This window comes from Falco peregrinus, chromosome 1 (assembly GCF_023634155.1).
Source record: "Falco peregrinus isolate bFalPer1 chromosome 1, bFalPer1.pri, whole genome shotgun sequence".
NCBI classification, from domain to species: domain Eukaryota; kingdom Metazoa; phylum Chordata; class Aves; order Falconiformes; family Falconidae; genus Falco; species Falco peregrinus.
In genome coordinates, this window is record NC_073721.1 from 40,502,244 (window position 1) to 40,517,372 (window position 15,129).

At 43.9% G+C, this 15,129-nt stretch overlaps 2 protein-coding genes across 4 annotated transcripts in view; one reads left to right on the top strand and one right to left on the bottom strand.

Moving 5' to 3' along the window:
• GPR107 (G protein-coupled receptor 107) overlaps positions 1–1,536 on the bottom strand; it is a 36,740-nt gene extending 35,204 nt beyond the window's left edge. For both annotated transcript variants that reach the window (XM_055796751.1, XM_055796746.1), the window contains exon 1: positions 1,382–1,536. In XM_055796751.1, coding sequence (XP_055652726.1) covers positions 1,382–1,486 — 105 coding nt within the window. In that variant the 5' untranslated portion in view covers positions 1,487–1,536. The remainder of the gene's footprint in view (positions 1–1,381) is intronic.
• Positions 1,537–1,667: 131 nt separating this feature from the next.
• FNBP1 (formin binding protein 1) overlaps positions 1,668–15,129 on the top strand; it is a 110,767-nt gene continuing 97,305 nt past the window's right edge. The window contains exons 1-2 of one of the 2 annotated variants that reach the window (XM_055796740.1): positions 1,668–1,998; positions 2,472–2,536. Coding sequence is in view for 1 of the 2 variants with exons in the window: in XM_027781807.2 (XP_027637608.1) it covers positions 7,183–7,206 (24 nt within the window). In the remaining variant the exon portion in view is untranslated. Of the gene's footprint in view, positions 1,999–2,471; positions 2,537–6,825; positions 7,207–15,129 lie in introns of those variants that run through there. The other variant, XM_027781807.2, reaches the window with a different exon arrangement.

Below are 15,129 nucleotides of genomic sequence, written 5' to 3' on the forward strand. Positions count from 1 at the left end.
AAACATAATTTAGTAATTGAGCCAGGTAGTTAAGAGACATGCTAATAGGAACTAAGAGCTATAATGTTTGCTGCTGAGAACATTTGCTGGAGGCCTGTTTGAAAGTTTCTTACATAAAGGAAAATTATCACCCTAGGATAAATTCTTACAGCACTCAACTGTTGGTCAGAAATTTCTCAAAACAATAACATAACCAGGAAAATCCTCCTAATTTATTGCTTCACAGACAAGTTTACTGAACAACATTCACATGGTTGCACATAGTTAGACAGCTATGTAGTCTGCAGAACTCCCTACAAACAAGTCATGAACATCCACTGTATCCCAAAGGCTAAAGGGGAGCTCCTGCCAAGTTTTGGCACTCTCCCTAAACTGCTACAAGAATGCAGTAATGCTGGTCCCAGTTATCTACCACTTTATTAACTTCTTCCAACATATCTATTGGCCAAGTATTGCATGTTGTTGACAGCAGGAACAAAATTCACAAACTCATTCTGAAAACTGCAGAGGGCTTCAAGAACTATATACAAGCCCTTAAAAAGCATCATCCCAAGCACACAGTTCCTCTATCACATAACATCTGCGCAGCTTTTCACTTAAAGCACAACAGACAGCAGCACTGCAAAGCCACAGATCTTCAATACGATCTGCACCACTTCCCATCAACAACGCTAAATAACTAGTTTTTGTCAAGTATAGGCACAGGACGACAGAACACTCTTTCAAAGCACAAGGAATCCATCAAACCTAAATAGAGAGCTGTCAGCATCAATACCTTCTTCTGCCTCTAGTGATCACTTGATTAGCGCAAAGAAACTACATCTGGAAGGCCAATAGGACAGCCCCACAATCTTTCAGAGTCGAATGATAGTGATTGAGACAGGAAGATTACTGCAAAGCACCGATTAAAAGCAAAAGCAACCCCAAACACCCTTCAGCAATCTCCCCCAGCTCACATTCAACCCTCTCTTACCACAAAGAGCTTTCTGCCTTGCTTTTAACAGGACGCGAAGCATTTGCACGTTTAAACCACTACAGTTCTGAAGCCCCTTCACACGCTTTCCCCACGGCTAAGAAACAGACGACCAGAAAAAGCAGGCATGGGGGCTAACAGGATGCAAAGGAGAGAAGGGAAAACAACGGGTAACGCAAAACACTGAGAGGCCCAGGGAGGCTAAGGCGCAGGGGGAGAGTCTAATGAGAAGCAAAGAGGAGAAGGGCGAAGCAGCGGGACAAAGCTGGAGACGTAGGGAGGAGAGCCCCGACCCGCGGGAGACGGGCAGGGCCAGGCCAGCCCCGCCGCTCTCCTCAAGCGACCCGGACGGCGCCCCATGCGGCCGAGGACCGAGCCAGCAGGTACCGGGGGCGGCGAAGGCCTTACTTTGAGAGTGAGATGATGGACGCGAGCGCCGGCCGGGCCCGCCCAGAGCAGCGCCAGCACTACCGCCACCCGCAACAGAGCAACCGTAGCGCCGCGGGCCGCCATGTTTATTCCAGCATCCGCATCCTCTTCCCGCGCCACTTCCGGGGTCAAGGGGCGGGATCACGTAGGCGCGCGGGGGCGGGGCAGCCCCTCGCCTCTGCCCCCGACGCTCGCCCCCTGTTGCCGGCGTGTGGAGGCTTCGCGGCTCTTTTCCCTCCCTCCGGGGGCCTTCCGGGCCCCACCGGGCCGCCCCGCCGCCCCCCTCAGTGAGCGCCGGGACAGCGGCTGGGGCCCAGTGGCGGGCTCGCCTTCGGCCGGCGGCCCTCGCTGCTCCCACGGCGGAGCGCTGGCCCGCGGGAGCCCCTGAGCCTGCCCAGCCCAGCGCTTGTGGTGGTGCTTAGCGAGGCCCTGGGTTAGGGCGAGGCGACACGGGGCGGCACTGCCCCCGGGCGAAGGCCTGAGCTCTTCCTGCCCCAGCTCTCAGCCAGGCAGCACGGTTCATGGGGAGGTGGGTTGTTGCTTCCAGCTCAGCCGTGGATCGGCCGGTCAGTTTCAGCTTCTTCCTGGGAGCTATGGTGAGAGCAAGTGTCTGAGCATCAGGTAGTCCAAACAACTGGAAAACCGCCTTTCTGTTTAAAGCTGCATTTGAAGTATTAATTTTAAGTATCACTCACACAGGCACAAAAAGTAACAAAACAAAGGGCTTTCTGCTTTCCTATGGGAATAGTTTCGCAGCTATTGAACTACTTGAAACTTGTCACTGTAGTCCCACTTCAAAATGAAAGCAGATTGGGCCTGGCTTCCATGGCTTCACTGTTGCTCAAACTGAATAACACAAGAAGCAAGCTGAACATGAACAGCAGCAATTAAAATGGCTTTTAGGGTAACACGTTGCTTAGAAAAAACTAACCAAACAAATAAAAAAAAAACCAAACACACCCAACCACTATGCAATGGGAAGCCATCAATGTAAATAAATGTAATTTTTCAGTAGAGAATTCTATGCTGTCAGCTCCTGGAGCTCAAACATTCTGATTTTTCCTTTCAGTGTATGGAGTAACAGCTGTGCAAGTTTCTTCATCTAGAACCAGATAAACGACTGCATTGGACCACGTGAGTAAAGTGCAAGTGAGGGTGAAAAGGCAGAGAAAAATCAGTAGTCTTGACCTTTACATTAGCAAAATTATGTAGAATGTTCCATCTTTGTAAAGACGTGATTCAGATGTTACTGTATATTTCTTTTTACAATTTCATTTCTCTTTTATACACTTGGGTAATAAAATAAACACAGAAATCTCGTCATCAGCCAGAGAAACCCTAGACTGGTACCAGAAAATATCTGGAAGCAAAACCAAAAATGGATCTGTGTTTTCCTAGCAGGATTCTTTCTCTAGGCAGTAACGGGTGCGTGCCGCTAGATGTCCTGTCAGCACTGGGCCACGCAGGGCGCCACGGGGCGTGAATGCCTATGGAACTGCAAACAGCAGCCCATTTATTCTGAAAAGATAACTGGTCCAGATATTTTCTTGGAATTAATTTTTTTTTAATGTTGTAATTATTTTAATTCCCGTGCACAGACCACCTGGGAAACATAGAGACTTTTGACTCCTGAGAAATAGCTGCTTGCAACCACAGCTGCAGCACGGGCTTTCGTGTCTTGCTCCCCTACTATGTTATCAGGCACACTTTGACTCCTTCAGTGGTCAAATAGCAGGAAGCTTTCCCTTGTAATTCTGGGGACTGGTTCGTCTGAAAAGCCTCTCTCAGTCTGAAGGTGCTTCCTCATAGCAATCAGGGTTTTTTTTATGCCACAGACCAGAAACTGCCTGAAGATACCTTTTTTTTCATGTAACTCTCGAACTATTAATTGTAGTAACTGTAAGTTCCTCAATTACCTAGACTAAATAATCTCAAAACCAGAATTTATAACACGTTTCCTTTCTTTGGCTCTGCCTTTTTGTAAGAATTTGTACATTTAAAGAGGTCTGTACTTAAATTTACATCTCCATCAATATGCAAACTGGCTGCTGTCTGTAATGAATATGCTACAACAGCAGCCCTCATCATTACATTGACATATTTCATTGTAGTTTCCAGACGAGATTCGTCTTGCTCTGACTGTGCTGTTCCTAGCACATACACTTATCCTTAGCTGTGGTTAAACACACTTAGCCTGGTTATCTTTTTCCTTTACCTCTTGGTTGTCCTCAAGCACCTAATTAGAACCCTTCACAGATTTTTTTTTTTTTTTTAATAGTGCATCATGGGCAGCTATTGACATTGCATGGAAGGTATCTGCAGTGTCAGAAAAATGTTGGCATAGGAACAGCCTGCAGGTACACCTCAGTACAGAGCAAAACCAGATTGAGTGTCCATCTGTTAACATAGTCCATGAGCAAAGGTATTGGCTCATTGTGGAGCAGCAAGGGCTGGCTGTTCTCTGAGGGACATGGAATTGGGAGATAAGCATCATAACAGAGACAACGGGGCAGAAGCCTCACCATTCAGGGTCCAGTCCCACAATCCTCAAGCAAGGTGAGTGGAGTAGGCTGAGGGATGGCAGCTGTGGTGAGAGTTCAGGTCATCAGGCAAACTTGTAGCAATGTGAGAGGGTCAAGGCTGAAGTTCTTAACTACTTGCAGAAGCAAATATGCAGTTCAGGTGGTGGTAACTAAGGTCAGCCACAGTCTAACAATGTCTGGACAGGTCCACAAGGATGAGGCAGGTCTGAGATAAGGGCAGATACGAGCCAGGCTCCATATTTGCAGGATCTATAGCTGTGGCCAAGCTGGAGATCAGTAACCCCTACAACGTTGCCCACAGACAGAGCCCTTAGGCCAAAGCCTAAGCGGGGCTCTCGTCCATGGGAAGGGGGTGTGGGTAGAGGCCACAGATGAGACTGGCCAGGGCTGTTAAGGTTTATCAGGTCTTAATTAGGCCCCTCTGGGCCCTGATGGTGCATTTGAAGAGAACTGAAGTCCAATAGTGTGTGTGGGAATGATCTGTCTAAGCGTTGGAACAGCAGAAAGGAAACAGCTGTGATGGCCTTAGGGAAAGGTGTGTCCTCTTCCTTTTCTGGTGCTGTTTCAGTCTCAGCCTGTGAGAGGTTACAAGCAACATCCACGCTGCTTATCATGGACATGGATGATCTGAGTAGAATTATAAAACTAAAAGGGAAGCAGCTGCAAGGGTGATAACTGGGGGGTGAGGGGCGCAGGAGAGTAGATCCTCTTCCTGTTGTATCTTGGAAGCTCCGAATGCTTCTATGTGTTCTAAAAATTGTGATTTTTCTTACTTGACATGAGTAAACAAACGCAGAGAAAAGGGCTTAGATTGAATTGTAGTTTAGGAATTTAGTTTCTCTTTTTTAAATACTGTCTGAATCGTTTAGCAGCTGATCTGGCTGTTTTCAACTGGCATTGGGCTTTCTTGAACAAAGTACCTGGCCTTCTAAAAAGGGAATTTCTTCCACTTGTGTTTAGGACCTTTCTCTGGGAGCGTTCTGAATCATAACAACAAGCGAGGTAAACACAGAGAATTTATGGGAATAGGCCGATATCTAGATAACAGATCTGCATTGTCCTGTTGTCAGTGTGGCTGAGGAAGAACTCCTACCAGCTTCTGTGTTGCTCAGATTTGGATTGTGCAAATTAAGTAAAGAAGTGCTAGATCATATAACTTCTAAATGTAATTTTGGATTGTTCTTTTGAGGCTGGGACCTACTGAGCCTTCCAGCATCTACTCGAGCATAAACAGCTCTTAATGCTCCCACTGCTGTTAATCACATTAGTAATTAGGGACCAACCAAGCTGCAGGCCCTGCTGTTTTGGGTACTGTACAAATGAAAGTAATAATGTAAGTGACAGTCTCTGTCTTGGAGAGTTTCAGGCTAAAGATGGTCAAAGATTGGAGAAAGTCCCATCCTAGAAATATCTGGAATTAATTTTATTTAGTGTTTGTCTTGAACCTCTTCCCCACAAATTTTAATAACTTTTCATAGCTTTTTGCATGGTTTATTCTAATGTACCACCATAATACAAAACTTGCGTTTCTTGCCTTTATCTTCTGGAACTGGTGAAGCATTTCTGTCTTTCAATGCGGACAGATTTCCCTGCCAGTGCTGGTGTAACAGGTTTGCCTTGTTCCCCTCCCAGCCCTTTGTGCAAAAGCAAATTCCACAGCAAACTTACCTCAGATGATGCTAGTGCTGCTTTCTGTTTGGTCTCTGTGCATTCTTTTTATTCAAGTGTTTATGGAGTAAGCTCTCCAAAAGTCATGATGCAACTGTGTTGTCAGGTTTTCCAATGTGTTCTGGACAGATATGGGTCCAAGGACAGCAGGCTTTTGTGCCTTTTCTCTGGGAGGCCCTATGAAGATTGTGGTTGTGCTTTAGGCAGCATGGCAGGCTCAGGTATTTAAATATGTTGGCAGTAGCAGGAAGAAGTACTCCGTAAAATGAGTTGAACAATGTGTCTCTTGGTTGTTATGAAGTCAGTCCTTAAAAGTAGTAACTTTTAATGAGCAACAAAAGTTCTGTTCTCTGTCTCTCTTCAAAGGCAGGTGTGTGAGGATGGCGTTGTAGGCTTATGTTCGAATAAATTGACCTAGGATAAAAATAAATGCAATTGTGTTATTAACGTAACACTTGCCTTCATTGTTGTTCTAAATGTTGGAGTTGCTTACTAAGTTCTTCTTTTCTTGTCCTTTCTTATGTAGGGTAACAGCCAAGCACCAGTGAAAGAAGTGCATTAATCTAAAGGAAATAACATTTGTTGTAGCAGCTGGTCAATTTTTGTCTTGCATCAAAAGGGTCCCAACCCTCTATAAACAGATACATCTTTCCTCAGATGAATAAATGCACTTCTCCCACCCCCAAGTAAATATTTTTTGAAGAGGTGCAGCAATAAATATATCAGTCTAAAGCTCTTTTTACATCTATTGTAGCCAGAAAACAGGCTGTATGTAAAATCAGATTAAGCCACATAGCTCAAATAAATGCTGTTACAGAGGAAGACCCGCACAAAATAAATCTTACTGCCCTGCCAAGGAAATAGGCCATTTTCTACAAGGCCTGCATAACTGCTACAATAACCCGCGTTTGTGCAAAAGCAGATAAATTGGGTTATTTTTCTGTTCGCTCGTTGAGGTGATAGGTGGTGGACTCAGTATTCCCGGAGCTGGGTTTTGGGGGGTTTTTTTTTGGGTGGTAGCGGTGTATAGATGTGTTTGGGCAGCCGACTTTGAAGAAGTGAGCCCTTGCAGTTTTCAGGGCGTAGGCTTCCTCCTCTAGGGCGGTTGCCCCCGCGCAAATGTTCAAAACGGGAATTGCTTCCGCAAAGCCCCACGTCGCTGGGGGCGAGGGCGAGGTGACGCGAGGCCGGGCCGGACAGCGATCCCGGCGGGCCGGACAGCGATCCCGGCGGGCCGGCCCGTCCTGGCGCTGCTGCGGGGCTGCCGCGGGGCTGCCGCGGGGCTGCCGCGCCGCCTGACTGCGCCTGCGCGCTGCCGTGCCTCGCGCCGCGGGCCGCGCCTGCGCAGTGCGCCGGAGCTGTCAACCGCCCCCCCTTCGGGCCATTTTGCGGCGCGATGAGGCGCGAGCGGTGGTGAGCAGTGTCCGTTTGCGTCCCGCTCCTCTCCGCGTCCGTTTCACCCCGCCGGGGCCTGGCCTGCCGTGCGTGGGGAACCGAAGGGAAGGAAGCCCGGCCAGGGGGCAGACAGACCTGCCGAGCGCCCTTCTCCCGCCCCTCAGCGCCGGAGCCATGAGCTGGGGCACGGAGCTGTGGGTGAGTGGGTGAGGTGAGGGGGGAAGAGTGGGGCCGCTGTTGCGGCGGTTACCGCGGAGCGCCGCGCCCGCCCCGTGTCATAACGGTCGGCGCGGGGGGCTGGGGCTGGCCGTGCGGGGCACGGCGCGGCGGGCGGCTCGGCCCGGGGGCGGCTCTCCCCGCCGCGGCCCCCCCTGCTCCGGAAACTTTCGTGCAGACCCCGCGGGGTAGGCCCCGCGCAGGGTGGGCCCTTGTGGTTTTTTCCTTCAGTGAAACCGAAAAAAAAATAAAATCCGTGTAACAGCACGAACAGCGGCCGCTGCTGTAGAGCGGAGGGAGGCTTTCGGTCGAGGAGCGGGCTGGGTTTTGTGTGTGTCTTCTGCGAGAGGCTGGAGAGAGGAGAGGTGCCGGGGTGGGTTTGTGTGTAGGGGCTCCCATTTCAGGAGAGGGGGCTACAGAGAAGAAAAGCCAGATGATAACCTTTCCTTTCGTTGAGGTTAAGGGGCTTCTCTCCACGTTTGTTTTGATGGACGGAGACTTTTATTAGAAGAGTCTTCTGTTGTGCGTAAATAAGTATGTCTTAAGGGTGGGGAGGGTTTTTAGGTATGAAGCTCCTTGGCTGTTTTTGGAGTGAACCTGGAAAGTATAAATGCATTGGGTTTACGATGGAACATTACTAGAAAACGTTGAACTGTTTAAAGGGATGAAAAGTGGGCAACAGTGTTTTGAAACGGTCCCTTGCTAATCTGAGAAAATAAGGGTAGGCAGTTAAAAGAAATCTGGAAAGGCAAGAGAGATATACATGTTCGGTCACAAAGGACGTGGTGCAGCCATGTTTGGCAGTGTGATGGTGGAGCATGGAGCAAAACCTGTTACTGAGGCTTGTAATAGTGGACAGGAGACTGTGCAAGCGGTTGTTAATTAAATGGTGGGACATTAAAAAGCTTTGGATAAATCTGTGCTCGGGGCGTGGATAGGGACAGCAGCAACAGTGTTTTGAATGGAGAAGTCAAGAATGAGTGGCAGAGGGTCGTCTGGACTGCAGAGCACTGCTCCTGTATTCATCTGTTTGTGGCCACTAACCAGTGTGAGCTATGATGTAAACATAGCTAAGCTTTTAAACTGTCTCTGTATAGAAATGGTTATTTTAGATGTGTTAGTTGCTGTCCTTTCTGCATGCGCTGCTGGCCTGTTCTGGTAGACAGTTAATTAAGTATCCTGTTTTACTGTGACATTGTAGTCACAATATAGCTAGATTTGGTTAGAACTAGACAGTGAATTAGGGAGCAAATGCCTACTGAAAGAGGTTATTGTGGTATGTCTGCATGCTCCAGAGAAAGAAAGGTGATACATACTGATGAAATATTGTAGTGATGCTGTATTGATTCATTAATATATAAACAGCTCTGCTGCATGGGTATGTTTCTGGGAAAATCTACAGTTGATTCCTTTTTCTGTGTCTTGGATGCTTTGGGGGGAGATGAGATAGTTTGGGTGGAATTAAAGTAAGAGCCAGTACAACAATTTTGTGACACAGGAAAATAAATTCTGAATTTTCAAGATGAGCTTAGTTATTTTTGCATTCTTAAAAGTATGTAAACGATACTGAGATGTTTCTGCACAAGAACAGTGGTAGCAGAGTAGTAATAAATTGTTGCTTATGTTTTATGCAATATTTGCAGATGTGTGTGCAGTCATATATCTGTCTTTTGTAAGAGTTACAAACTGCTTTTGTAACGTTTTTCCCCCTGAAAATTTTGTTGGTGAAATTAATGTCTTCAGCTGCAGCAAAATATTATTTTTCATGTCTGCACTGTAGTACTTTGAGAAGTGTAGCAGGTTACTGAGGAAAAGGGTTAGATCAACAGATTAAATTATTCTAGATACAAAGTCGGTAAGGGTTACTTTATTTTAAATTGGGTAGAGCTTTGAAAACACATCAGTTTCCAGTGCTCTGGGTATTTAGGCCAAAACACTGTTTTTTCCATGTTCTGCCTTTCACTGGGAAAGGAAACCACACAAACAACCTGTATTTAATGTATGCTACTGCCTTTTGTTGATCATGGCATGCTTTTTTTTTTTAAAAAAAATGAAATTAAATTTCCACTTACCTTAGAGCTTAGTGTTTGTTTTAAGTAGTTGGGGAATGGGTGTTTAGGAATAGGTGTTGTAAGCAACAAATGCCAGTTCTACAATGTGACTGGTATGTGCTTTGATGCAAATTTGATGGACTGAAAGGTAAGGCAGTAACCAATGTTTCCAACTGTAGTTTAGAAATTTGAAATTTGCTAGAAATTTGAACATTGTGTGATCAGGCTTGACTTGGACACTGTACCTCTGATGTGCTGATCTACCAGACTGGATGTGTGTTCGTGATTCACCCCTTTACATGTAACAAATGAGAAGTAAAATCGAGCTTGCTTTTCACAGCATGTAGAATGTTAATGTGCATGGATTTATGTAGAATTTCTTTTCGTTTGGGCGGGGAGCTGGTTGCAGAAAGCCTCATACTTCAGAAGCAAAAAAAATCCCCTTGACAATGTGTAAGTTATTCCCAAGACAGACTTTTATCCTTGTGCTGTGAGTGTATTCTGTGCCTCTGGCTTGCGAGTCCTACTGCAGAGTTCCTGTTGATATTTCACTTGAATCTAGACATCTGGGTTTTGTCTTTAGATTAGCCCTGTGAGTGTAAATCAACCCATAACCAGCAGAATTATTAGAGGTGCTAATGCAGCATTTATATCATGTATGAGGCTAAATGCTTGGGATAATGAGATCGTCTGGGGTCTCTGAGCAATCTAGTGTTACAGGGCAAAATCTGAAGGTCTCATGTAACAGTCTTGAGTTTCCTGTGTGTAAGCAGGCTGTACAGGGTAGCAGTGGCTGTTCTGTGCAGTTTGTCAGTCTACCCAACCCCTGCAGAAGTCTTTCCGCCTGTTAGAATCGAAACATTCAGGAGCCTGGAGGAAGGAGCGGAATGTGAAGGACAAAGTACAGTTATAGGACTGACCATTTTGGTTTTTTCACCCCAGCTCAAGAGTACCATTAAGGCTTAACAGATAGGAGGATATGGTGGATACTTACTTCATGTCTGAGTCATGAAATTGGCAATGTTTTCTAAATACTAAGCTAATGTAAGTGGTAAGTAAAGATTATGTGTACTTTACTACTTATGTGTAGAGACCCAACTTGTACCTTCAGTTAACTACACTTTGGGGACGATAGGCTGTAAAAGTGTACTCAGATATCTTTCCCCCTTCTCTTGGGCAATGGGGAAGAATGTAGAGCATGGCACATACAGCTATGCTGAAGGGTGCTTTAGGTGGTAAAATACTAGTGTGTGCTACTCTTCCCACCAGTGTCCTTTTGTGTGGTATGGAGCTCTTAAAGCAAGTGGTAGGAATTACATAGTAAACTGAACTAAAACTAACCTCAGCACTTTGGTCCTTGTCTTTTGAGTGGAAAAGGCTGTGGCTGCATGGTTGTTACAGTGAAGGGAATGAATTTGGATGTGTTTTGGTACAGTATGTAGTTTGGGAAAGCTACATATAATTTGTGGTTAAGTGGTCCAGGAAGCACTGGACTCTTCAGAATGCTGTCATACAGCATGGCAAGTGCAAGCGGTAAAGTGATTAAATGTGGCAAGATTCATCTTTTTGTTATGGATGTTTCTGAGGTGCAGATGCTGTGCATTTGTTGCTGGGTTTCTTTTTCCACGTTCAATGGAAAGTTTAAAAAAAGACTGGGGAGGAAGGTCATTTAACCTAATTTTTCTTTGGCTTTTGTGAAAAGCTGGGTGTCTGCTAACAGCTTTCACTGCTCTTTCAACCTGTGAGAAGGTGAATATTCTGTATTTGCAAAGGACTTAATTTGCTGCCCTTATGCAAGGAGCTCTGTTGGCCAATTCCTCTCATAAGTGATACTTTAGGGAGCATGCCTTTTGTTTGTAGAGCGTTCTAGTGTGCTTTAGTATGAAAAAATACAATTTGTGGATATGGTTATTTTTGCCTTATAAAGTTAATTCCACTTAAGTGTGAATTACCATTAAACTTTATTGTTTAGGAAATTATTATTTTCAGTCATAGTAATTTATTAATTCACAGTATTAAAACAAACGGGATTCTTGTAGAACCTGTTCTCTTAATGCATCTTCATTGTCAAATGATGAAACGTGAGTGCAACTTTGAGAACTTGAAGGCCACACATGCTGTCTGTAATTGATAAATAATTACTTTTCAGTACCTGTGTCTTTCATCTGCAGAATTTTTGTTTAAACAGCTGTAATATTGCATTTCTCAAATTTGAGTACAGTATTGTTCTTCAATAGTGTTTATAATGTATGGGTGATGCATATAGTGGTGACTCATATTTGGAAACCATCTGGAGTACCTAGGTGATTTTGACCTTGCTGGCTTTACACAGTGGTGTTATCTGGGCACAGCAGTCAAATGTGACCTTAAATGAAGGCTCTGTTCTTGTAGTCTTGTTCCCTATAAGAGGATCTGCAGAGCTGAATCTAGGCTTGATGTATTGATTCTTCTCTTAAGCCAACATCCAGTTTTATTTTACGCACTGCTGTAGTTGATTGTGTACAATAGAAATCTGTGTGTGTCATCCCACCCATCCCATTCTCGCACCTACCAACCCCCTACCCCGCAGTTCTTTGGTGTTGGGTGTTAACTGTAACCCTCCAAAACTGAAAGGAAAAGGAGATGGTTTCTGGTGGGACAAGGATACAGATTAGAAATATTCAGTCTTGCATGCTAAGTTCTAATTAGGAGTTGAGAGTTTCCATTATGTAAGGTAATGGGCCTAACCTTTGAAGGTAAGTGGATGAATTATTTGCATCTTGGAAAATCTTCTGTAGTGATGGCAAATGCTCTTCTGAAAAGTGTGCTTTATTGTGAATTGTCGCAACTCATTCAGACAGCTTGTGAATTGTCGCAACTCATTCAGACAGCTCCTAGAGGCAGAGCTATATACCCCTGAGCCCTTTCTCTTTGTATTTAGTAGAACCTTGGCTTCTATTTAGCAACATGTTAAAACATCTCTATACGTTTATATATAGAGGCTGGAATTTCATCCACAAAAATATACTCCCAGAGTAAAGCACCCTAAAAGCAAATACAGTGAGAGATTGAAGAAGGAAAAAAAAAAAGAAAAGCTGAGACGTCAGGAATAAGTGCATCATATTTATAATTGTGGCTTAGTTATTCTAAGGCTCTTGGTAAAAGTTGTATACAGAGTGCTGGAGATGGGCATGTCAAACCACAATACACTTTTCATTAGCTAAGTATTCTGCATAGTTATTTGGACGGTTTTGAGGTAGCAAAATTGTCTGACGCTAGTATCTTATTTCACAGTGGATCACTCGCTGTTCTAAGTGGTCAGCCTATATATGTAGATTAGTGAGTGAGAAATTGTTTATATTTGAATTATTACACAGTATCTTAATTCTGCAGTACACACCTTTGTGCATTTGCCCACGACAGGATGGTATTTCAGGCTGCTGCAGCCTGTAAGGATGTGCATTTTAAAATTGGTGCTAGCATAGTCCTTTTCATTAGTTTAAAATTCGTTGACTTTTAAATGTTAAGATGTATTGTGTGGGAGCTCCCCTGCTGCTCATGGGAGGTGGTTCGTAGAGAATGGGTTTGTGTGTGAGGTCCCTGTGTAAATCCCTTGGTACTCACAGCACTAGAAGTGTAGAGACTCCTGGTACCTGAAGGAGTTGCTGGGTCTCTCATGTATGAATGTCTGAGTAATTTCATTTACAGTTCTGCTTTGCTATAAGAAAGGGGCTCTCTATAATATTGTCACTGACCTATTACTGTATTTCCAACCTATTATTTAATGAATGGGGGATTTACTGTCTTTCAGCACGGATCAAGAACTGCAGAATACTACTTTTTTTCTTTTCAGTCACAGACTTTTCCCATTTGTATTGTGGCTGCTCCAGATCCCCCCTTTCTTGAACCATATGGGAAGGCAGTCAAACATCAGATGATGTTTTTCTGGACTCATTGCAGCCTATTAGTGTTACTCATGTTGTGAAACGTCCTTTTAAAGCAGAATTTCAAAAGCTGTAGGCCACATGAAGAGTAGGAGCCACTGCTGCACAGTAACTTAATAACATGCTTTACTTATTGCCTTTGTTGATTGCTAGACAGGCAACCTGCTAATGAATTTTTGGAAATTCACTTGTATCCTGCTTGAAACAATGCTTCTGAGGTTGGTTGTACATTGAATCTATACCACCCCTCAAAATGCAGCGCTCTGTTGAGTTTCCTTAGTGTTCACATAAATATTTTAAAGTAACTTCCTCCTTCAATATAATCTTGTGCTTTTCAGATGAAACTTCTCTTACTCCTTCCACCCCTAGAAACTCTGCTTTTCTATTTCACTTTTTTTTTAAAAAAAAGCTGCTTAAATTGCTGAGAGGAAAAATGCTTTTGTCTCTTGGCACATTGTGATCTTTGTCCTTTTTAATCAATGGCTTTGGCTGTAAAATACAAAATGGGGAAAAAGTAGTATATATGTTGTATGTATGCACGTATGTGTGTACAGCGTATGATGGGTTTAGTCTTTTTTTCTCAAGCAGGGGTGGTAGGGGTGATTTGGGTCCCTTTGGAATTTTTACATGGTTGATTCGCCTTCATGTCATCTGGATAACTTTACCAATCTGGTTAGTGATTTCTTTTGGCTCAGTTTATTAAGAATGGTTTGTTGGCATTACTAAATGTTTCTTTTTCATCCAAAAAATGTAAAAATTGTAGATGGGGTTTTTAGATTACCTAAAGCACAGAGCAGCAGAGTTAAAGTGCAAGGATGAAATGTTGATTGCCTAGTGTTCATTGCTGATTGCCAAAGCAGACAGGCATGTTGTAAAGCATGTAAAGAAGCAGTTCTGTTGCAACCTTGTCCTTAACTTATTTGGGGAAGTGTCAGCCTAATCAGAATAACAGCCAAAAGAACAACAGCAATCCCCCAGGCCATCGGAAATCCAGTAAAGCAATAAAACTTGAAACTGATTCTCTCAGGAATTAATGCCTGGTTTAGAAGGATGGTCCCCCATGAGCTACCAAATCATCCAGATAATCCACTATGGCACTTCCTCTGGATTAAGGACTATCTCTTCTTCTTGTTGTAACTGAGATAACATAGGTGTCTTTATGTTAAATGTGTGTTACTTGGCTGTGTCTTGTTCAGTATTTTTCAACTGCTTCTGCTTGGTACCTAAAATGTTTTTAAAGCAAATCCTTAAATTCTACCCTTCTAGTGAGGCAAGCACAAGTGCTGATAGTACTCTTACTCCTCTGTGAACAGCAGGTACAATTTCAAATTATTAGTTTTATATTTCAAAAAATGTTCTTCCATTGCACAGAATCTGTGGATATGCAGATAAAGGAGTATTACTGTGAATGCTGCTTTTTCCTTACTGGATTCCTGGAGATACTGATGCTCAGGTCTGATAAACATTGAGAAGTTGCTTATTGGGTGCCTTGGACAGTTTTCTCTGTATTAGCCTATATTCTAGACTGAGCTGGTAGCCCTTCTTATTTTGAAGGTTATTTAACGCTTTCTGTTCAAGTCATCTATTTTCTGCTGCTGAATTTTTTTCCACATTAGTGTGCTTAGGTTGCAGTTTTCTTTTTTCTGTGCCTGCCTCTTACTTTTTTTGTATTTCAAATTAGTCAGGATTATTCAGTTGTTACCAGGGTCAGTGTCTTGCATGTACTGAAGATGATGCCTGTTCCTTCACTTTTGGAAAGTTGTAGTGCTCCCTTTCATTGGAGCAAGGTTTTTAAATAGCTGTTGAATATGCTTTCTGCTGTTCTTGAGAAAATATGCCCAAATTAGGCAAACTTGTCTTTGGAAAAATACTGCTTTGTCAGTACTCGGTGAAAATATTAGTGCTGAAGTTCTCAGAATTTGTGTGTACTG